Here is a 24368-nt window from a genome sequence, read left to right on the forward strand (position 1 = left end):
GACCCTTTTTTTGGTCCGCACCAGAATCGGATCGCATGAGTGTTCACACCTATGCAATCTGATTCCTCTCCAAATTGACAGTTCGCACTGCGATATGTGAACTAATCTGGGGGTGTCATTAACTTTGTATTGACACTCCCAGCAGTTCCTATATGGCAGTGTGAACTGCCTGCGAGTGGGGTGCGATGCGGGAACCCGCAGTGAATTCGCAGGGTTCCCGCATCGCACCAGTGTGAACTGGCACTTAAAGTGTAAGTCCACTCTAACACTAAAATCCCTGCATCTTCAGGCATCCACGATCTAACTCTAACCTATATAACCCTGTAAAGAAGAAATCACCATACACACCTTTTTTTAAGCCGATCCGATCCTGTCCCTATCGGCGGAAGCTCTGCAGAGGACATAGCCGACAACGGGTGTGAAATGACAGGAAAGTGACATCACTCATAGACGTACTATGGGGCTTCCATTGTCGGATGTGTCCTCTGCACCTGCCTCTACAGCGAAGCCCCAGCTGACAGCTCAGCGTGGGATCAAGTCGGATCGACTTCAAAAAAGGTATGGACACTGATTTCTTCTTTACAGGGCTAGATAGGTTAGTGTTAGATTGTGGAGGTCTGTAGATGCAGGGATTTTAGTGTTAGGGTGGACTTCTACTTTAACCACTTCAATACCTGGCACTTTTCCCCCTTCCCACCCAAGCCAATTTATAGCTTTTAGCTCTGTTGCATTTTGAATGACAATTGCGCGGTCATGCAACACTGTACTTAAACCAAATTTATGTCATTTTTTTCCCACAAATAGAGCTTTTTTTTGGTGGTATTTGATCACCGCAAGTTTTTTTTCTTTTTTGCTAAACAAATAAAAAAAGACCGAAAAGTTTGAAAAAAAAAAGTTTTTTTTGTTTATGTTATAAAATGTTGTAAATAGATACGTTTTTTTCCTGCACTGATGAGCACTGATGAGGCCGGGCTGACAGGCACTGATGGGGTGACACTAATATGCGGCAGTGATAGGTGGCACTGATATGCAGCACTGATGGGCACTGATATGTGGCACTGATAGGTAGCACTGATATGCAGCATTGGTGGGCACTGATAGGCGGCACTGATGGGAACTGATAGGCGGCCCTTATGGACACTGATACGTGGCACTGATAGGCGGCACTGATAGGCAGCACTGGTGGGCAATAATGGGCACTGATGGGCAGCACTGATAGATGGCAATGATGGGCACTGGTGGGCAGCACTGATGGGGAGGGCACTGGCAGGCAGCACTGATGGTGGGCTCCCTGAGCCCTGATTGCCATCCCTGGTGGCCATGGTGGGCATCCCTGGGGTCATAGGTGGGCATCCCTGGGGTCATGGGTGGGCATCCCTGGGGGCTCTAGTGGCATCTCCCCAAGGATCTGCATTGGTAATCAATGCTCTGATTACCAGTGCAGACTCCCCCCCCGTCACAAGAGCCACAGATCGTCTCTCCTCTACTTGTGCCTGTCAGGCACGTACTGAGAAAAAGCCAATCAACGCCACTTCCTATTTACTATGTGACCAGCTGTGATTGGACACAGCTGGTCACATGGTAAAGAGCCTACGTCAGAGTGACACCCCGCCGCACCGATCCCCGCGCTACGCGCCCCCAGGGGGCGCGCAAAGCGCATTATCCTGCTGCCGTCATATGACAGCTTGTCAGGATAATACCACCACCTTCCTGATGTCAATTCCCTATAGGGCGGGCGGAAAGTGGTTAAGTAATGACAAAGTTACTGTAAAATAAACAAGCCCACAAGGAGTATACAGGTACGAGAGCTGAAGTAGTATGAAGTAGACGTTAAGCCAAAAACTTTTAGATTTTAGACTTTAGAGTGGGGAGGATCCAAACCCCTGTCATGTTTTTACTGCTCTCTGGGACTTTGTTAGAGGGATTTCCCCTCACTTCCTGTCTTGCTGACAACAGTTTATCCAAACAAGAAACCAGAGGCATAACCTTCAGGGCCCCAATGCAAGATACCATGAAGGGCCCTCCTGACCCATTGGTTCCTTTCCATCGGTCCTGAGGCCCTTTTCTCTGGTCCTGGGGCCGAGTCACAAAGTACCATAAAGATGTAAAGAATAGGCGACGTACACTGTCATAATGTATAGAATAATGTATAAGTAAGGAAAACGTATATTTGAGGCTTCGGTCACTTAAGGTGCAGTGTCGGAGTGAGTGCAAAGTTGTGCGTTTTCCTGCACAAAACGCACTGTCCTTATGCAAACACGCGCGGGTTAATCAACTCCTAATGGCACCTGCATGCATCTTGCAAATGCAGTCACTGCTAGCTGACCTGCATATGCACAACCCAGTGTACATGCAGGGGAACGCTGCAAACAGGCAGGTAAGTGTAGTTTATTGCAGATGAGACATTGCATGTTTCTTCTGCAATTTAAAAGCTGCCTGCTTGCAGTATCAGCTTTAAACCCCCATCACATTTGGTGGGAAGTACTGCCTGCTGAACTAAATCCCTTCAAGTGAATAGGGCTGCACTACAGCCGCATACATTGCAGCGCATTGGTGAAGGCTTTAAGGGGTAAAACAAGAGGTGAACAGGCAACATAATATGTATTTACCACCTGTCAAATGCCCTCTAAAAAGTGATCTACCTTGAATCTCTAGTCAGAACACTAACGCTAGTGTAAACAAGCCCCTAGTAAATTCCCCTGATTATCCTTGATAATGTATATAGTAAAGTAGATGCTACAGAAGCAGATCATAAAATGATAAATAAGTACAGTAATGCAGAGCAATCAATGAAATATATAATTACATCAGAACACATGAATTTTAAATTATCTATAGACTAAAATATAAAAACAGATAATAAAATAAAAAGTAATAAAATAAAATGCTCTACAGAGAGGTAGATAAAGTCAATCACTAAAATCTTCTATAGGCATTAAAGCGGAACTTAAAGTGGAGTTCCACCCTAAAATTTTACTTTTGTCCATCTTCTTGCCCCGGGTCACCTGTAAAACAAATGGATACTCGCAATTTTTTTTTAATTCACTTACCTTGTTTTAGAAGAACATATACTCACCTTACTTCCTCTTTCTCCCTCGGCGGCCACGGCCCGTCGTCACTTCCTGGCTTGCAATGATTCCTGGGAGCTGAACGTCATCGCTTCCAGGAATCAATGCGCCTGCACCGGCCCCGACGTCAGTTCCGGTGCAGGCGCCGTCATACCTTGCTAAACAGCTTCTGGACATGCCCAGAAGCTGTGCAGGGATGACGCTGCAGCCCAGGAAGTGACGGCGGGGCCGGCGCAGTGCATCGTGGGACCGAAGAGGATGGAAGAAGACGCAGAAGAGGATCGCGCTGGCTTCAAGCTGCCCACACCTGAGATGGTGCTGGAGAAGACATTTTCAAGGTAAGTATTTCTTCTTGCAGGTAAGTGCAACCCGGGACAGTTCAGAGGCTATCCATTGTGGAATGCACTAGCCCTGACTGTCCCGGGGTATTTTTATGTATTTTTTTTTTTTTTTAGGTGGAACTGCGCTTTAAAGTGGAAGTCTGGGCTAAACCTATCTAATATTCAATTGGCCCCCCACCCCCTCTTCTAACTCCTATATTAAGGAGCAGTTCACACCACATGCAGTCCAGTACATTTTTTTCTACATCAAAAACGCATAGAAATTAGGTTATATGGTTTCCAATAGCATAGTTCACACCAGTGCTTGCAGTTTTAGTGTGTTCCAGTTCCAGAAAAAAAAGCAACATACTGCATTTTTCCTGCGCTGGACCGTACTGGAATGCTGTAAATTGCATCAAAAACGGAACTGGAAAGCACCATAAATGCACCAAGAACACACATGTCCTTATTTAGTGACTGTTCACACTACCGCGGCACGACTTCGGGGGCGACCTGTGAAGACTTCGGCGCGACTTGCACGGACTTCATATAATGAATGTCAATGCAAGTCGCTCCGATGTCGCCCCGAAGTAGTACAGGAATTACTTTCTAAGGCGGAGCGACTTGAGTCGCTCCTATTAGAACGGTTCCCGTAGCAGTGCATGGACCGCGACTTGTCAGGCTGACCAGCCGCCTGACAAGTCATGGTATTGTGAATGGGCACTTAAAGCAAGGAAAAAAGAGGGGGAAAAATGCACTGGACTGCATCATAAATGCACCAAAAATGCATCAGAATCGCACTGAAACGCATCAAAAACGCACATGCAGAAAAGCATGTGGAAAGCATCTGGACTGCGTTTCTTTGGTGTGAACTGGCCCTAACTACCCTGTTGAAGAAAGATGTATATACTTACCTATTCTCAAGATTATCCTGTCCGGTCACAGGATCTCCGCATCAACCGACTTCAGGGGAGAGGGGAGAGCAGCGACAATGGCTAGAATGTCTGAGACGTAATATTTGGCAATCCATAGTCAGCTGTCCCTATTATCTGCCAAAGCCGGACCTGGGAGCCGATCATGTGACAGGACTGGAGCACCCTGAGAATAGGTAAGTATGTACATCCTTCCTCTACAGTGTAGTTACAATAGAAGCTAGAATGGGAGTGGAAGCAGATTTAGGATTAGATACAATTGTGCTCAAAAGTATGCATACCCTTGGAGAATTGGTAATGTACAATATGTACTATTTTTAAAGAAAACATGAGTGAGCAGGCAAAACACATTTCTTTTATTTCTTATGGGATTCATATTCATATGTAGGTCATAATAGAATGGCACAATCATAAAGCAATACATGGTAACAAGTAAACAAATGAAATGAAATGACCCCTGTTCAAAAGTTTGCATACCCTTGGTTCTTAATACTGTGTAGTGTTCCTTTAGTGTCAATGACAGCTTGCAGTTTTTTGTAATAGTTTTCTATTGGCACTTTTCCACTGCAAGTACCGGCTCGGCTCCACTCGGCACTACTTGGCCCAGCTCGGCTCGGTTTGCTTTTCCACTGCGTGGTACGAGTCGGCACCTTTTTTTTCGGCACTGTATAGGCTCTACTTGGCTCGGTTTGCTTTTCCACTAAAGTAGTAAGTGGGTGGGATTACAACGATTCTCTGACCAATCAGTGGCTAGTAGTGACAAACAATCAAGGCTGCATGTAAAGGATTGTGGGATATGGTATAGGTACGGAACGCTTGGGACCACAACCGAGGTGGTACTGTTTAAGTGAGCCGTATAGAGCCGTACCATGTAGTAGAAAAGTGATGCCGTACCAAACCGTACAGAACCGTTCTAACACGTACCATGCAACAACCTGATCCGTTCCATGCAGTGGAAAAACGCTGTATGAGGCCCCAAATTCTTGCAGGTGGTATAGCTACTAATTTGTCTTGGCAAAATGCCTCCAGGTCATGCAAAGTTTTTGTCTGTCTTGCATAAACCGCACGTTTGAGATTTCCCCCGAGTGGCTCAATGATAATAAGGGTAGGGGACTGTAATGGCCACTCCAGAACCTTAACCTTTTTCTGCTGTAACCACTGAAGGGTCAACTGAGCCTTTGTGCTTAGCGTCATTGTCGTGCTGGAAAGTCCAAGAGCATCCCATGCGCTGCTTTGTGCAGAAGAATGCAAATTGTCAGCCAATATTTTCTGATAACATGCTGCATTCATCTTGCTATCATTTTTCATGAGATTCCCTATGCCTTTAGAGCTCACACCAGTGGCGGCCGGTGCGTTGGGGGCGCAGGGGCGCTGCCCCCCATCCATGGGTCCCCCTAATCTGCATGCGGGGCGCCGGACGCATGGAGTTCAATGGGTTTTTTTTTCTTCTGAAGCACGTGATTAGAGCCAAAGGCTCTAATAGGATTCAGAAAATGGTGGACCTGGGGCGCAGAGCAGTGAGCCCCGGGCCCACCCATTGTGTGACAATAGCGAATGAATATTCGCTATTGTCACACGGATCCTCCTCCTGGCCAATCAGGAAGTGGGTCCGAGACCTGTTTCCTGATTGGCCGAAAGGTGAACTTTTGCGATTGGCCAAGGAGTAGGAGGAGGACTTGGGAGACACGGAGGACTGAAGAGAAGCCGCCGCTGCATCAGGTAAGCGCACGCTGGTCTCTGCATGCTGTGCTAACTCTGCATTGAATGGGGGCACGCTGTGCTAACTCTGCATTGAAAGGGGGCACGCTATGGTCACTCTGCATTGAAAGGGGGCACGCTGTGCTAACTCTGCATTGAATGGGGGCACGCTGTGCTAACTCTGCATTGAAAGGGGGCACGCTGTGGTCACTCTGCATTGAAAGGGGGCACGCTGTGCTAACTCTGCATTGAAAGGGGGCATGCTGTGCTAACTCTGCATTGAAAGGGGGCACGCTGTGCTAACTCTGAATTGAATGGGGGCACGCTGTGGTAACTCTGCATTGAATGGGGGCACGTTGTGGTAACTCTGCATTGAAAATGTGTACGCTGTGCTAACTCTGCATTGAAAGGGGGCACGCTGTGGTCACTCTGCATTGAAAGGGGGCACGCTGTGGTCACTCTGCATTGAAAACTCTGCATTGAATGGGGGCACACTGTGGTAACTCTGCATTGAATGGGGGCACACTGTGGTAACTCTGCATTGAATGGGGGCACGCTGTGGTAACTCTGCATTGAATGGGGGCACGTTGTGGTAACTCTGCACTGAAAGGGGGCACGCTGTGCTAACTCTGCATTGAAAGGGGGCACGCTGTGCTAACTCTGCATTGAAAGGGGGCACGCTGTGGTCACTCTGCATTGAAAGGGGGCACGCTGTGGTCACTCTGCATTGAAAACTCTGCATTGAATGGGGGCACACTGTGGTAACTGCATTGATGGGGGCATGCTGTGGTAACTCTGCATTGAATGGGGGCACACTATACTTTGATTACTGAAGGCCCCTTTCACACTTTTGTGACCTCAAAGTCATGCAATTTTTTGCCGCGTTTTTTGCAGCAAAGCAATGCCTATTCGATTTTTCTGTTTGCGCCCCCCCCCCAAAAAATTTTGAGCACCAGCCGCCACTGGCTCACACTCCCCCCCCCCCAATAATAAAAACATAATTGAGCCACCACCATGCTTCACAGTGGGGTTGGTATTCTTGTCACTGTAGGCCTTGTTGACCCCTTTCCATACACAGCGCTTATCATAGTTGTGCGCACAGGGTGTGTCGGTTTTGCCTGGAAACACTCTAATCAACCCATGGGGCACAGATTCCCCCTGCTGTACTGACACTGTTCATGTTTAAATACATTTTTAAATGTCTGTTTACATTTATTTCTAAAACAAGTGTGTGCGTGTGTATGTGTATATATAAATATACAGTATATATATATATATATATATATATATATATATATATATATATATACATACAGTATCCCACAAAAGTGAGTACACCCCTGACATTTTTTGTAAATATTTTATTATATCTTTTCATGTGACAACACTGAAGAAAGGACATTTTGCTACAATGTAAAGTAGTAAGTGTACAGCTTGGTTAACAGTGTACATTTGCTGTCCCCTCAAAATAACTCAACACACAGCCATTGATGTCTAAACTGCTGGCAACAAAAGTGAGTGCACCCCTAAATGAAAATGTCCAACTTTGGGCCCAAAGTGTCAATATTTTGTGTGGCCACAATTATTTTCCAACACTGCCTTAACCTTCTTGGGCATGGAGTTCACCAGAGCTTCACAGGTTGCCACTGGAGTCCTCTTCCCCTCCTCCATGACGACATCACGGAGCTGGTGGATGTTAGAGACCTTGCGCTCCTCCACCTTACGTTTGAGGATGCCCCACAGATGCTCAATAGGGTTTAGGTCTGGAGACATGCTTTGCCAAGCCATCACCCTCAGCTTCTTTAGCAAGGCAGTGGTCGTCTTGGAGGTGTGTTTGGGGTCGTTATCATGTTGGAAAACTGCCCTGCGGCTCAGTCCCCAAAGGGAGGGGATCATGCTCTGCTTCAGTATGTCACCATACATGTTGGCATTCATGGTTCCTTCGATGAACTGTATCTCGCCAGTGCTGGAAGCACTCATGCAGCCCCAGACCATGACACTCCCACCACCATGCTTGACTGTAGGCAAGACACACTTGTCTTTGTACTCCTCACCTGGATGCCACCACACACGCTTAACACCATCTGAACCAAATAAGTTTATCTTGGTCTCATCAGACCACAGGACATGGTTCCAGTAATCCATGTCCTTAGTCTGCTTGTCTTTAGCAAACTGTTTGCAGGTTTTCTTGTGCATCATCTTTAGAAGAGGCTCCCTTCTGGAACGACAGCCATGCAGACCAATTTGATGCAGTGTGCGGCGTATGGTCTGAGCACTGACAGGCTGACCCCCCAGCCCTTCAACCTGTGCAGCAATGCAACCTCTATTTCCCCAAAGACAACCTCTGGATATCGCCGCCGCTCTTCCCCGATCGTCGGTGAATCGAGTTTGGAGATCCGCCCGCCTGTGTAAACAAAGCGGGCGGATCTCCTAAGTGACAGACAGTGTCAGATTGCAGGGTTCAGCATAGCTGAACATGCAATCTGTCCCTGTGTCACTCAGTCACCTCCCCCCACACATGTCAGTAAGCACCAGGCATACATTAACCCCTCCTTCTCCAATAAAATTAACCCCTTCCCTGCCAGTGTCATTTTTACAGTAACAGTGCATATATATAGCACTGATTACTGTAGTAATGTCACTGGTACCCCCAAAAGTGTCAAAAATGTCAGTCAAGGGTCCGATCTGTCCGCCACAATGTCGCAGTCCCGCAAAAAAAAAAAATCGCAGATCGCCGCCATTACTCGTTAAAAAAAAAAACACCAAAAATGACAGAAATCTTTCCCTTAGTTAGTAAACGCAATAACTTTTGCGCAAACCAATCAAAATGCGCTTATTGTGATTTTTTTTACTAAACATAGGTAGCAGAAAACAAATTGGCCAAAAATTTTAAAAAATTTTGATTTTTACATTTTTTTGGGGGGGAATTTCATATAAAATAATGTGAAAAATATTGTTATTTTTTCAAAATTTACGCTCTTTTTTTGTTTATAGCGCAAAAAGTAAAAATTGCACATGTGATCAAATACCACCAAAAGAAAGCTCTGTTTGTGGGAAAAAAGGACGCAAATTTTGTTTGGCTACGGCGTCGCACGACCGCGCAATTGTTCGTTAAAGTTGCACAGTGCCGAATCGCAAAAAGTGGCCTGGACGTAAGACAGCAAAATCCTCCGGTGGTAAAGTGGTTAATATGTTATTGTCATTTCAAACGTCATTTGCAATCTTTTTCTATCTGCTGCTTTCAATAAAATAATCCCTAGTGATCCTGCCATGAATATCCTTGTTCATGTACTTCCTGTTTGAGAGTGACAACACTCTGCTCCTGATTTCTATTTGTGGTACTGTGTTGACACCTTTTCACAAAGGCTTCACACTCCACGATTGTCACCATCAGGACATCCACACTGAGAAATAACGTTCAACAATTGACAGAAGTAGCAGCAAAAAGGCTTTAGGAGATCGACAGCACTGAGATGGAACAAAGGATTAAATAAGTGGAATTCAGGTTTAATAAAAATAGTTATTGATACACAAGGCAAAGAGAAACAACCGTATGTGTTCCATTGTGTACTGACACAACAGGTGTCTTCAGATCAGTGCCATTATATCACACACAGGAATACACAGCCAGCTGATGGAATCATAGAATATATTATAACTCTGAGCCCCACCCCGTCCCTGGCAGTGTGGGCGGGGTGGGGCGTGTCCAACACAATCACCCTGAATGGTGGACGGGAAAGACCGCATCCTGCACTCTGGGTGGGGCGTGTCCACTGAGGAGTAAGCCCTGAAGGGCGTGTCCGGTGCTAAACTTGCAAGGTGCGCTGGGCGGGACGAGGTGTGTTATCGCCTGCGGTCTGGGTGGAGAGGGGCGTAACCAAAAGCGGTCCCCTCCGCAAGAAGGGCGGAGCGCTGCGCTCCTATCGCTCTCCATGGCAACACACCTCTCTTCCTGGTTGCCATGGGGACCACACTCGGCGCGCCGCTCTCCGCCCTGCTCGGCGCTCCCTTGCTCAGGCTTGGTTGGGAAAGATGGCGGCCTCCGGTGGCGACGTTCTGGGCCGGGGTCTGGATATCAGCCTGGCCGCCCTGCGCAGACATGACCCGTACATTCAGAGCATCGTAGACGTAGCCAGCCAGGTGGCCCTCTACACCTTCAGCCACCAGGCCAACGAGTGGGTGAGTCACCTGCTGAGGGGGGGAGCCTGAGTTTCAGTCAGAGAGGCTTATTATAGATTACATCGGCTCCTGCAGAGCAGTAACCATAGCAACCAAGCAGGGACCTTCCTGTGCTGCAGTAAAGTGAGTGCTTGTTGGTTGCCATAGTAACTGCGCTGTTCATTAACTCCTCAGGACTCTGACAGGCACACACATGTATATGGATATCACCGAGTAAACTTTGGGGCCCTTTCCCTTCCCTGAGACATACCTTTGTAGCGCCACAGCGCATGAAAATGATTCCCCTTTACATCTTATTAACCACTTAAGCCCTGGAAGATTTTACCCCCTTCCTGACCAGGGCCTTTTTTGCGATTCGGCACTGCGTGACTTTAACGGACAATTGTGCGGTCGTGCAACGCTGTACCTAAACTAATTTGAAGTCCTTTTTTTCCCACAAACAAAAAGATTTTTTTTTTTTTTGCGGGACTGCGACACTGCGGCGGACAGGTAGCGCAAAAGTTATTGCAGCTACTAAGGATGGGAAATTTATGTCATTTTCATTGTTTTTTTTTTTTTTTAACTAGTAATGGCGATCTGCGATTTGTTTTTTTTTATTTTTTTGCGGGACTGCGACATTGTGGCGGACAGATCGGACCCTTGACTGACATTTTTGACACATTTGGGGTTACCAGTGACATTACTACAGTAATCAGTGCTATAAATATGCACTGTTACTGTAAAAATGACACTGGCAGGGAAGGGGTTAACTTTTTATTGGTGATCAAGGGGTTAATGTATGCCTGGTGCTTACTGACGTGTGTGGGGGGAGGTGACTGAGTGACACAGGGACAGATTGCAGGTTCAGCTATGCTGAATCCTGCAATCTGACCCTGCCTGTCACTTAGGAGATCCGCCCGCTTTGTTTACACAAGCGGGCGGATCTCCACACTCGATCACCGCTGCTCTTCCCCGATCGTCGGGGATCACCGCCGCTCCTCCCCTGGCTGTGAATGAATACAGTGGGAGGGAGGGAGAAAAAATGGACATGGACTCATAAAATTAAGTAAAAAAAAAAGCGCAGTGCATCTTTGGTGCGTTCCCATTGACTGTATTGAAAGGTGTGTTTTTCACACAGCGTACTGAGGATGCAGCAAGCAGGACTATCTAAAAGCACAACACGCTGAGAAAAAAAAAAAAAAAAGCGCACAGATGTGAACAGTTACATAGAATTAAAAAGAGACTTTTTACATGTGCTTTTGACGTACTGGGAAGGTGCAATTTGGCGTGGCATAAGTGCACAGGAGTGAACAGAGCCTTAGTTACACATGAATTACAGGAGTTCTATCAAGAGTCTGACTCTGCATTCTAAGTGTCAGAGGTCATCTGTATGTAAGGTTGGCTGCCTGTCTCCCAGCTCTTGAGAGTGCATCTAATGGCGCTTTTCCACTGCATGGAACCGACCGGTTCGGCTCGCTTTTGCGCTTTTCCACTGCATGGTACCACATGGTACGGTGTTGGATCAGTACGGTAGGGCGGTGCTTTTCCACTACATGGAACCGAGTGGTACGGCTCGCTTAAACAGTACCACCTCGATTGTGGTTCCAAGAGGGCCGTACCGGTACCGTATCCCACAATCCTTTGCATGCAGCCTTGACTGCTTGTCACTACTAGCCACTGATTGGTCAGAGAATCGTTGTTATCCCACCCACTTACTTATAGTGGAAAAGCAAACCGTACCGAACCGTTCCAACACCGTACCATGCAGTGGAAAATCAAACCGGGCCGAGTGGAGCCGAGCCGGTACTTGCAGTGGAAAAGTGCCATAAGGCTCCTTCCACATGGGGATGGCTCTGATGGGAGTCTGCCTGCTCAGCAAGCGGATGACAGGTCCATGTTCACTCGGCTTATACAGAGTGGACACTGCCACCCCTCTCCATGGACATTTGGATGTAAGCAGATCGTCTATCTGTTTATACCCAACAGCCATCCGATCTGATCTGCCAGACGGATAGGGAATGGATCACCTTCCATCTCTTAGCGGAAAAGATCAGATGTTGGCAGGTGTAAACGGACACAAGTCTGTTTATACCCACTGATTCATAGAGAAGACTGGAGGATTCGATCAGGTCTGCCTGGAAATCTGACAGGCGGACCCAATCGGTCTGCTAGTGTGAAAAGGGTCTAAGAAGAATGTGCACCGTCACGTCATACTGCTGTGTACACCGAGGAGTCGGGAGTGTGTGAAATCTGAGGAGCTCACACTCTAATGTCCCCACCACAGTCACATAGAAACTCAGGATCATAGTAGACCCTCAGGGTTTCCTGAACACTCCTCTTTGTATGAGGAATCGGGACGCTCATGTGAGAGGCTGGCTGTAAAATAAAATGACCGATGACGTTCGTGTAGATGAGCTTTGCTCTGCTGCAGTGGTGCCCCCACCTGGTCACATCCCAGAAAAAAAATGACTGTTTTTTTATGATACACAAATCAAACTATATCTCATCCAGTGTGGATTTACCTTTATTTTAAGTTTCAGTGCCGGTTCACACTTGTGCGATGCGGGAAGGCTGCGAATATTCAGCATGTTCCCGTATCGCATCCGCACATCTGGCAGTTCACACTGCTATATGCGATACGCAGGGGGTGTCAATTAAAAGTTAACGACACCCCCATTTGCGATCGCATATTGCAGTGCGATCTGCAAGATCGCACAGAATCGGATCGCACTAGTGTGAACCACTGTGCGATCCGATTCTGATGCGGCTCAAAAAAAGCCTCATGTGCGAGTTTGCTGCAGATGCGCTGCGAATTCGCAAACCGCACAAGTGTAAACCGGCACTCAATCTTCCAAAAAGATATTTAGGTTTGCCTTGGTAAGCCTCATTCGGTTTATCAGCCCTACGGATACTGTAGAACAGGGCTCAAAATTTAAATTCCTGAGCTACTAGCCAGGCCTTAAGAGTTACTCGCCACCTGTTGCCCCACCCAACCCCTGCCCTGCCCCGCATTACACCCCTAAACACGCCGTTGTAAATTATTTCCTGAAATTACATTGTTAAATGTTTTAGGAATTAAGTTACAAAAATACATTTTACCAACCACAACTTAATCAGTGCCCATCAATGCAGCCTCATTGGTGCCCATCAATGCAGCCTCATTGGTGCCCATCAATGCAGCCTCATTGGTGCCCATCAATGTAGCCTCATTGGTGCCCATCAATGCAGCCTATCTCTGCATGGGGATCATAGGGAGAAGAGCCGGTCTGATCAGAGAGGATCTCCCGCTGTGACACAGCTTGGATTTGAAACCCTGGCTGCTGTCAACAAAGTCCCGCCTCCTGGACCATTATACTTGTGCGGGTTGGGAATGCTCACAAAATTGCGCACGGCCCGACCCACAGGTAAAATGTGCTGCCCTTTAGCAGATGCGCTGGGGTGCCATTCATTTTTAATAGCAACCCCACACATTAGAAAAAGTGAAGTTTTTTGTGCGCCAAATAGCTTGATACTGTGGCACAATTTGAAAAGAAGAGTCAGGGACTTTTTTCACCTGCATTTCTGTAGGTAGGGCAGCAAATTGAAATAGGTGGGTTGCCGACCTGCATAACACAGGCTGCACAAGTGTGAACCTAGCGTAAAAATATTTTGTATGACAAAGCTACTTTAAACACACCTAAGGCCTCATTCACACGTATGGAGGCGTCGGCAGGGTATAGCCTAAAAATCCTTTTCTGTGGATAGGGAGCCACAGGTGGTGCATGCAATCAGCCATAGAGGTGACTGGCTAACAATTAACCCCAATGATTTTTGCATCAGACGAATTCCTCATACACATATGTGTGTGTAAATGCCGATGCACAAAAGCATTAGTCTTTACATGAGTACAAGCTCGTACAGCCATTCACCTCTATGGGCAGCTGTGTGCGCTACCTGCAGTTCTCCAGTCATGCCAGGATTTCTATGCCAGACCCTCCCTGCTCCTTCAAACATCTGTGTGAATGAGGCCTAAACAAAGGTAAATGTACAGTTTGAATTAATCCATGCATGCATTACATGGATTTAGAAATGTCTTAAAAACTCACATGCATGTATGACATTGCCAGTGTGAATAAATCCTTTTGAGCTTGCTGGATTTCTGACAGATTGATAGGTAGAGTGGATATAAGAAGTCTACACACCCCTGTTAAAATGCCAGGTTTCTGTTAGGGATGCACCAAAATGAAATTCTTGGCCGAAGCCGAATAATAATGAAATGCTTGGCCGAAGGCCGAATACCCAACGCGGTGTTACGCATTTTTTCCATTTATTTTGCCAGTTTTTAGGGGGCACGCTGATGGGCACATTTTATGTTAGGGGGCACGCTGATGGGCACATTTTATGTTAGGGGGCACTCTGATGGACAAAACAAAACATTTAAATCAGGTTTGCTCTTAACATAAAATATGCCCATTAGCGTGCCCCTTAACATAAAATATGCCCATCAGAGTGCCCCTTAACATAAAATATGCTCATCAGCATGTCCCTTAGCATAAAATAAGGGGCACGCTGATGGTCACATTTTATGTCAAGGGAGCACTCTGTTGGGCACATTTTTTTTTTTTCTTTTTTTTTTTTAAGGGGCACTTTATAGGGCACTCTAATGAGCATGGCAACATATGGCAAAATATGCCAGTCTGCACACTAATGCTTGTGCAGCTACCGTATTCTCCCCCAAATGTGCTCCACATACCTGAACTGCAGCCAGGTCGGAGCCAAAAGCCGTGAACAGGGGGGCGGGGCGTGCACATAGTGTCACGTCCTAACTCGCTGGACCGAGTGTGAAGGAGCCGCAGTCAGGAGCAGGGGGCGGGACGTCACACCCCCTACTCGCGGCCAGACAGGACACCGGCGGCGTGTGAGCAGGGAGCCGGGAGCCGCAGTGAGGAAGGGGACTGAAGGACTCCTAGGTAGCGGGCTCGCGGTCCGGGCGGAAGCATCGCGCGGGCCGCCATTTAGTGACCGCCGCTGTAGTGATGGCGGGTCGCCGGTCGGGACATTGTTCGGCACAAATTTATTCGGCCTTTTTACTTATTCGGCTGAACACCGAAAGTGCTTTTTTTGCTATTTTCGGCCGAACATTCGGTGCATCCCTAGTTTCTGTAATGTGACAAAAAAAAAAAAAATGAGACAAAGATAAATAATTTCAGAACTTTTTCCACTGTTAATGTGACCTATGAACTGTGCAACTCAGATGAACAACATACTGAAATCTTTTAGTTGGAGGGAAGTAAAAATAAAAAGCTAAAATATAGTTGCATAAGTGTGTACACCCTTAAACTATCTGCGCCAAACGTATCTTTTGGAATTATGGCCAAAAAGTTCAATCTTGCTTTCATCAGACCAGAACACTTTTCCCACATGCTTTTGTGTTTTTGCAAAATTTAGATCAAATCTTTGTAAGAAAATGTTTCCATCTTGCCACTCTACTCCATAGCCCAGACATATGAAGAATAGGGGAGATTGTTGTCACATGAACCACACAGCCAGTACTTTCCAGATATTCCTGCAGCTCCTTTAATGTTGCTGTAGGCCTTTTGGCAGCCTCCCTGACCAGTTTTCTTCTCATCTTTTCACCAATTTTGGAGGAACGACCAGTTCTTGGTAATGTCACTGTTGTGCCATATTTTCTCCACTTGATGATGACTATCTTCACTGTGTTTCCTGGTATATCTAATGCCTTGGAAATTCTTTTGTACCCTTCTCCTGACTGTTACCTTTTTACAATGGGATCTCTCTGATGCTTTGGAAGCTCTCTGCGGACCATGGCTTTTACTGTAGGAAGGACTAAGTAAATGTCAGGAAAGACCTACTAGAACAGCTGAACTTTATTTGGGGTTATTCAGAGGCACTTTAAATGATGGCAGGTGTGTACTGACTTCTATTTACCATGAGTTTGACTGTAAATTCTTAATTCTGAACACAGCTACATCCCCAGTTATGAGGGTGTGCACATTTGCAACCACATTATTTTAGTTTTTATTTTTACCCCCCCCCCCAAAAAAAAAAAAAAGAAAGATATCAGTTTGTTTTTGAATTGAGTTGTACAATTTATAGGTCACGTTCGAGGTGGAAAAAGTTCTAAAATGATTTAAGTTTATCTCGTATTTTTACATCACAGAAACCTGACATTTTAACAGGGGTGTGTAGGCTTTTTATATCCACGTTCTATACAGATATAACAAAACACTTTAATTGTTCTATTTAAAAGACTAAAACAAACCAGATCAGAGAAGTTCATTATTGTGGTTAACCAGTTTAGCCCCGGAGGATTTGGCTGCTTAATGACCAGGCCACTTTTTTCAACTTGGCACTGCGCGACTTTAACTGACAATTGCGCGGTCATGCAATGCTGTACCCAAATAAATTTAAGTACATTTTTTTCCCCACAAACAGAGATTTCTTTTGGTGGTATTTGATCACCTCTGCGCTTTTTATTTTTTACGATATTAATAAAAAAAGAGCGAAAATTTTGCAAAAAATTTACATTTTCTACTTGGACAGTTAAAAAATATCCAATATATTCAATTTTTGTCATATATTTAGGCCAAAATGTATTTAGCTACATGTCTTTGACAAAAAAATTCTCAATGAGGGTATTTTTAACATACACTTTAATGTAAACATGGAATGTGGGGTCCTTGGATCACACATTCTCAGAGTGCCTTATAGGGAAAATTATGTGTTAAATTCCTCACATTGCTGCTTTCGTTGTTGCAGGAAAAGACCGATGTGGAGGGGACATTGTTTGTGTACAGCAGGTGAGAATGAGATATGTGTATATACTTTGTATGTCATACTATATAATACTTGGATTCTTCTAAATCTAAACCTCCCAGCATGCTTTGCATTGCGCTTATAGACTCCTGAATCTCCAGTTATCTGTTGCTAAGTAACATTCTATATTCCCCTTAAAGTGTCACTCCTCAATAAAGTTGCATTTTGGGCATTGGTGGATGCTGGAAAAAAAAATTACCTAAAAATAAGGTCTGATATAATAAATAGTGACCTGTTCCTTCATCTGAAAACCGTGCTTCTCACTACTAAGGGCCCAGTCACACTGTGGTGTTGCATTAGCATGTATGTGTAACGCCCCTGCGTTTTACGTGTGATGTGGATTTTCAGCTGCAGAAATATTCCACTTCAGTAGTCATGTAGAGAAACGCTGAGACACCAATCCCAACTCCCAAGACTCATCATGTGTGGATGATCTCAATTCAGCAAGTAAATACACACACTCAATAAGATGTTTCCTAGAGTGACTTATGTATATAGTAACACAGTGATGATAGGCTGAAGAGACAGGTTGGGTAGAGATGGTAGATGACAGACACTTGAAAGGAAATGTTCTTGAAAGTAAGATAGTAGCAGATGGGATGCAGATAGGTTTAGCAATCATGTATGGTAGCAGATGACAGAGTAGCAGGTGGACATACAAGAGAGATCAACCCAGTGCAAGAACAGGTGGTAGTAGGCTCAAGAGCTAGCAATCTTAGATAATGCAGATGTAGTAATAGTCCTTAGTATGCAGAGCTAGATAGTGTAAGCTTTAGTATAAAGGTTATAGAGGTTTCCCCTGTGGGGTACTTATCACTAATAGCAATGTAGCAGAGGAGAGGTTCGGCAAGAGCGGATGATCCGGTAGAGGGATACAGGGATCAGCGCAGCGTGGTTCCGACAGCGAGGTATGCTTGCAAGCATGAGAGCTTCAAGACAGGTTAGCATCAAGGCACAAAGCAGTTTGAACGAACACATGTGAGTGAGAGCCGGCGATCTAAATAGCCATCCAGTCCGGCGCTCAGTGATGACAGCATCAGTCTTAAAGGTGTATGCGCACCTTACCAAAAGAGAATGGTGGGGCGCATACACTTATGAAAGAGTAACTAGGGTACCCAAAGGTACCAGAACATTACAGTATGTTACCACCCTCTATGCATGTTACATGTGTTGGTGCATTCATTTTGAATGGCTCCCCAAATCCACCTTGCTTATGAACATATCACAGCACAGTGCAAAGTGCAGCAACTCATTACCATGCATTGTGGTGCACTGGCAGAAATGTTGCATGCACCATTACTGGCAGCACACTGGCACACACCATGCATATTGTGTGTTTCCATGCATTGCAGTGAAGCACACAGTAATGTCCTAGTGTGAATGAGCGAACAAAAAAAAAAAAAAACTTGTGCCGCCCCCCCCCCCCCCCCCCCCAAAGAAAAACACCTGTGAAATCTATACGTGCCTTGCCCCCTCAGCTTCCACACATGAGAAGGTGATATCATAGACCTTCTGCTGGGATCCTGGGTATGTGGAGTAACCCAGATCTTGTGAAAGATGCTACAATGCACTCTTTTGAGGTTTGGGTTTCTAAGCATTCCCAGAGTTTCACCCTTCAGAAGGATTGGGCAGAGGCCAGGGATAGGAGAAATATTTTTTTCAACTTTTCTCCACTTGTGGTTTTTTTTTTTTTACCTTATATGAATGAAAGTTTATCTCATCGTCTATCTCAGGTGAAATGTGATGCTACTTTTCCATCAACTTTCCATTCAGGTAGAGAAGAAGTCCTCCCCAATAGTCCCCTGTTTGTGAGTTGTGCAGATCACAGCCATTCTTCCTGTGTGTCCTGTACAGCTTTTATTCATGGGTTGACATGAGTAACTACCACAGATCTAAATATCTGAAGCAGATCATCAAAGTTAAAGTGATCTTAAAGCCTATTTATTTATTTTTTTATTAAAATGAAGAAGTTCTACTTACCTGCCCTGGTATTGCACAAAATGGTCCCTTATATCCTGCTCTGGAATCTCCTGCAATCGCTCTCTGCTCCTTCTTCCTGTGGGTGTCCTCATAGCAAACTGTGTGCTATTGGGGCACCTTTGCAGGTGTGCTCTGGGCATCCATAGACACACACAGCTGAGCTGGGCATCCATAGACACACACAGCTGAGCTGGGCATCCATAGACGCACACAGGGCAGCTTGGTCTTGCCCCCGCTCCCTCCAGGAACGCATTGAGGTAAAAACTGTTAGACATAGCTGCTTAAATCCCCAAATTCATGCCCTCCTACAAAAAGGAATGTTCCAATTGATCATTTTTTCCATGGATAATCACTCCTTGAATAAAAGAGAATTGGAAAGTAAATTTGGGACACACTTGCGACTTTCTATGTCAAGCACAATTAAACCGTTAACCTGCATCACCTTCGTCAGTGTACCATACACTCACCTACCGCATTTGAACAACTTTGCTTAGACAAAAGCCCTGTAAGACACTATGGGGGAGATTTACTAAAACTGGTGCATACAGATTTCACCCATGCGATCCGATTCTGGTGTGGCAAAAAAAAAAAATGGAGCCTGCGTGATTTTAGTGCAGATGCAGTGCAATTTGACCCCTACAGATTTAATGGCTTAAATTGCACTGCTGCAGAATCGCATGTGATTTGAACAGGAATGCGGTGCGATTCCTGTTCAACTCTCATGCGCATTCCGCACCAGTGTGAAACAAACTAAAACCTAGAAGCTGATTGGTTACTATGCACAGCTTCGCCAAATTCTGTGTGCAACAGTTTTTTAATAAATCTCCCCCTCTGTAACTTTTTTTTTTCCTCATTGCCCGAGGCACTTGTAAGAGATTAGAAGTGAAACCACAGTTTTTAAAATGTTGGGAAGCTGACCTGGAAGCTAAGTTTTCCCAAGCACAAAGAGAATGCATGATTCTTTTTGCACATAAAGCCTCCATGGTTGGCAAATATCAAAATGTGGTTCTAAACGTTTGACCAGGTGGTACAGAACTCCTAAGCTCCTCCACCAAAATTTCCAAAGGTATCCAACTGTTGTTGGAGATCTATGAATGCTGAGGGAACCCTTTTACATATTTTCTGGGAATGTCCCAAATTGCAGAACTTCTGTGAATCTGTAGTACAAACAAAGATCCTTCTAGGTGTGTCTCTAGACAGGAACCCTGTTCCATACTTGTTACAGGAAACTCCACTTTCTATTAGAAATGTTAAAAACACACAAACTTCCAAACCCTGCACCCCAGCAATGTGGAAACCTTTTACTTTCTACTCCATCACACTGGTTTGCTAGGATCACAGAGATCCAAGAAATGGAACAACTCACTAGAATTTTGATATGGCAGTGGTTAAATCGTTAGCACTTCTGTCTAGCAGCACTAGGGTTGTTGGTTCAAATCCCAAGCAAGGCACTACCTGCCTAGAGTTTGCATGTTCTCTCTGTGCCTGCGTGTGTTTCCTCTGGGTTCCCTGGTTTCCTTCCACACTCCAAAGACATGCTGGTAGGTTAATTGGCTCCTGTCTAAATTTGACCTTGGTATGTGTTAGTGTAAATTAGGAACCTAAAGGCCCGTACACACGATCCGAAAATTGGATGAAAAATAATGCTTGTGAAAGGATCGGACGATAATCTGATCGTTAGTACACAGCTTACGAGAGGCGATCACGACAGTTCGCCCGATATTATCCGGTCGTGCAAGCATAAAAATTTTGATCGTATTATAACACATCGTACGATAATCGTATCATCAGTATGTTGTTCGTCCGAAAAAAATGGTGAGCAGTAGACATCATTTTCCCCCACACGCTACAGCGTGGTTACGCATACCGGAAGCTTTTGAATCATCGCCTGAGAAAATTTGTATCGTAAGTAACCTCTCCCATTTGCAAATATAATTGAGAGTTCCTAGCAACCAAACAAAAACGGACGGAGAGTCGTCCGATTTTCGGATCGTGTGTACTGGGCATAAGACTAAGACTTTAGGCTCCCTGAGGGCAGGAATTGATGTGAATGTACAATATACAGTATATGTAAAGTGCTGCATAAATTGACAGCACTACAGAAGTACCTGTAATAAATAACAATAAAATAAAGAGCAGGATGAGAAATGCTGCCAAACCTTGGTTCTTTTTAGGGACCAAACCCTTCTAGCATCTTCACAGAGACCTGTAACCTAACCTCAAATATCTCTGTGCTGTATGGAACTGGTCTTGATCATCTGGACCTCCTTCCCTTCCCCACTATTCTTCTCTCATATCCCTATGCCCCATCCCCCATCCATTCCATTTGGCAGTCTTTGGCCTAACTTTTCCTTGACATTTCTCTTTTACTATTATTTCCTTAGTAAACCTGTAGTACACCAACTTTACACTGTAATGGTTCCTTTAAAAGGATAGTTCACCTTTACCAAAAAACTGCCGGTACTGATAAGTGGCTTCTGTAGATAAAAAACAAAACTGTGCAGCTCTTACTAAATTGAATAAAGCCCTTGCTATAGGTGTAGGCCATTTATACATACTTTATGAAGCCTGACTGGAATACTCCCAGGACGTTGCTGGTCACCTCCACCATCACAGGAGTGAGCTCCTTCTCTGATTCCACCCCCCTCACATGCTCTTTCTCTCCCCTGAACTAGGCCTCACTTAACAACGACCTGGGAGTACTTAGCAATGTCCTGGAATAATTCCAGTCAGGCTTCATAAGGTATGTAAATGGCCCACACCTCTTAGCTTAAGGCCCCTTTCACACTTGTGCGACTTGTCCTGCGATTTGGGGACTGCAAAATCGCATGACAAGTCGTTCTTCATTATTTCCAATCAGTACTGTTCATATCTGTGCAACTTGAAGTCGCACCGACTTCAAAGTAGTCCCTGCACTACTTTGGCCCGATTTTAATGCGTTTTTAAGGTCCAAAGCCCAGTGAAAATCGTGGTAAAATCGCGTGACTTTTAAGTTGCACAAGTGTGAAAGGGGCCTTATTTCAGTTTTATCAGAGCTGTAAATTTTTTTTTTTTTTTTTTGTCTACAGAGGCCCCTTATCCGCATAGGCAGTTTAGTGTTACAGGTAAACCATCCCATTAAAGTAATGTGTTTTGCGCTAATATAATAAAATATATATATTATACTAGCATAGGCTGATTTTGGCTAGAGATAATCAAAGGTTCTGCTGGGGGATATCGGAGGAAGAAGGGGTAGTGTGAGCGATGTGGAAAAGAGAGGGCAGGAGGGGGGAGAGTAAGGTCACAGTGACAGTGCTAACTCACGTGGATGGTCCCCAGGAGGACGGGCCTGCGTTTGTAAGATAGCTGCGCAAATACAGTGTGACATTAAGTATTGCAACAATCTCTCTATTTTATTCTCTAGGGTCTCTGCTAAGAAAAAAAATATATAATGTTTGGGGGTTCTAAGTAATTTTCTAGCAAAAAATACTAAATTTTAACCTGTAAACAAGTGTCAGAAATAGGCGTGGTCCTTAAGTGGTTAACAAAGAAAACTCCTTCCCAATTCATGTTGTCAGAAGAGAAATGTCACAAGGCCTGAGAAAGAAAATTATTTCTTTACACAAGAAAGGTGAAGGTGAAGGCTACAAGAAGATCAAAAAAGCTTTACTTCTTATCAGTCAGAATACTGTAGCAAATGTGATATAGAAATTTAATACAGATTGAAATGCAACCATCTGGCAGAGACATGCAGGCCATCCACGGATGTTAACACCTTGACAGGAGCGTCTTCGGATGAGAAGGGTTAAACAAAATCGCAATGCAAGTTCACTGCAGTTGGCTAAAGAAGTAGCCAAACTGGGGCGATTGTTTTGCGTGACACAATACGGCGTACACTGCAGGGGAATGGTATGCATGAATGTTGTCCATGAAGGAAGCCTCTCCCAAAGCCCATGCACAAAAAGCCTGCTTAGAATTTGCCAGGGCCCATGCTGAAAAAAGAAGACTACTGGGACCCTGCACTCTGGAGTGATGAGACCAAGGTATATGCTTTTGGAACTGATGGCTTCAAAAGTGAATGGCGTCACAATGGTGAGGAGCACAAAGAAAAATGTATGGTGGTGGCAGTGTCCTTCCGTGGGGCTGCAGAATACTTACCTAAGCCTGATGTCGATCCAGCGATGTGCATGAGACCTGAGGCTCTCCCGGGTCTCTCCCCCCTGATTGGCTCCTGCTGCTATCAATTGCAGCGAGTGAGGTGGGGGTGGGGGCTGAGCCGTCTTCTCTGCGTCTTATGGATGCAGAGAGCCGGGTCAGTAGCGAGCATGCACAAGTGCCCCCACAGCAAGTGGCTTGCTATGGAGGCACTCGGCAAGAGGGAGGGCCCTGAGCGCTGGTGGGGGACCCAAGAGGAGGAGAATCAGGGCTAGTAAGGATATTGATGTGAATTAAGAGCAGCAAACTATCCATATTTTGTACCCATAGTTTATTGTTTGCTTCAGTTGCACTATCAGGGACTGAAATGCTTCAGAAAAGCTTTTTTAATGCTGAGATGATCAAAATGACCACAACTGATTACAGTTGAAAGTCAAATGGCATTGAATAAAGAATTTATAAAAAAAAATGTTTAGACTTCAGAACTACTTTTTATTAATTTTTCTCAATGTCACATACCCATAGAGCTGCATCTCCTAAACATGGCTTCACTATTATGAACCGGTTGAGTATGGAAAACCGCACAGAACCTATAACAAAAGATTTGGACTTCCAGGTGCAAGATCCCTTTCTGCTGTACAGGAATGCCCGATGTGAGTATGAGATCTGTTTGTGGTCTTGTTTTAGTTGTATACATGTCATGATCCACTTATTAGTTAGAGGTGAAAAATGGGGGTTGTTCTCTAGTCCAGAGGGGAAGAATTGAGTGGGGCTGACATTGTTTGTTTGGAATTTCACTGCAGCAAAGGCAACCTTGTTATCTCACTGCAGAAAGTTAAGCCTTTCACACAAGCCGAATGTTGGGCGGCATCGGCCAGTTTCTATTGCACATTCGGCCCATGTGTACTTTCTGTCGAAGGGGCATGACTGAAAAAGGTCTGCCGATCGGCTCCCATCAGAACACAGTAGAACAGCAGGGGGGATCGCTGTACTAATGTCGGATAGTTAGTACAGCGGCTCCTCCTGAGCTGTCCATTTTTGTTTTTTTTTTCATTCAGCCCTGTGACAAATCACAGGAAAATATGCATGTATTACAGTAATGTACTGGAGTGTTGTTGTGTTTTTTTTTGACAGACACTTCAAACATTCTGTTTTTTGTAAATTATTTTTATTGTAGTAGAATGCAATGTATTTAGCATATGAATGTAAATCTGTCTGGAGGGTTAGTGTTCATGTACACGGACATTAACCTAAAAAAAAAA

The 24368-nt window shown here is 45.0% G+C and overlaps 1 protein-coding gene across 2 annotated transcripts in view; it reads left to right on the forward strand.

Annotated features, from left to right (window-relative positions):
- The first annotated feature begins 9887 nt into the window (after positions 1 to 9887).
- DCP1B (decapping mRNA 1B) overlaps positions 9888 to 24368 on the forward strand; it is an 83814-nt gene continuing 69333 nt past the window's right edge. Inside the window, exons 1-3 of one of the 2 annotated variants that reach the window (XM_082255732.1) lie at positions 9888 to 10197; positions 16936 to 16976; positions 23632 to 23759. In XM_082255732.1, the coding sequence (XP_082111858.1) occupies positions 10051 to 10197; positions 16936 to 16976; positions 23632 to 23759 (316 nt within the window). In that variant the 5' untranslated portion in view covers positions 9888 to 10050. The remainder of the gene's footprint in view (positions 10198 to 16935; positions 16977 to 23631; positions 23760 to 24368) is intronic. The other variant, XM_082255733.1, reaches the window with a different exon arrangement.

Source organism: Pelophylax lessonae (genome assembly GCF_965119305.1).
Source record: "Pelophylax lessonae genome assembly, chromosome: 4".
NCBI lineage: Eukaryota > Metazoa > Chordata > Amphibia > Anura > Ranidae > Pelophylax > Pelophylax lessonae.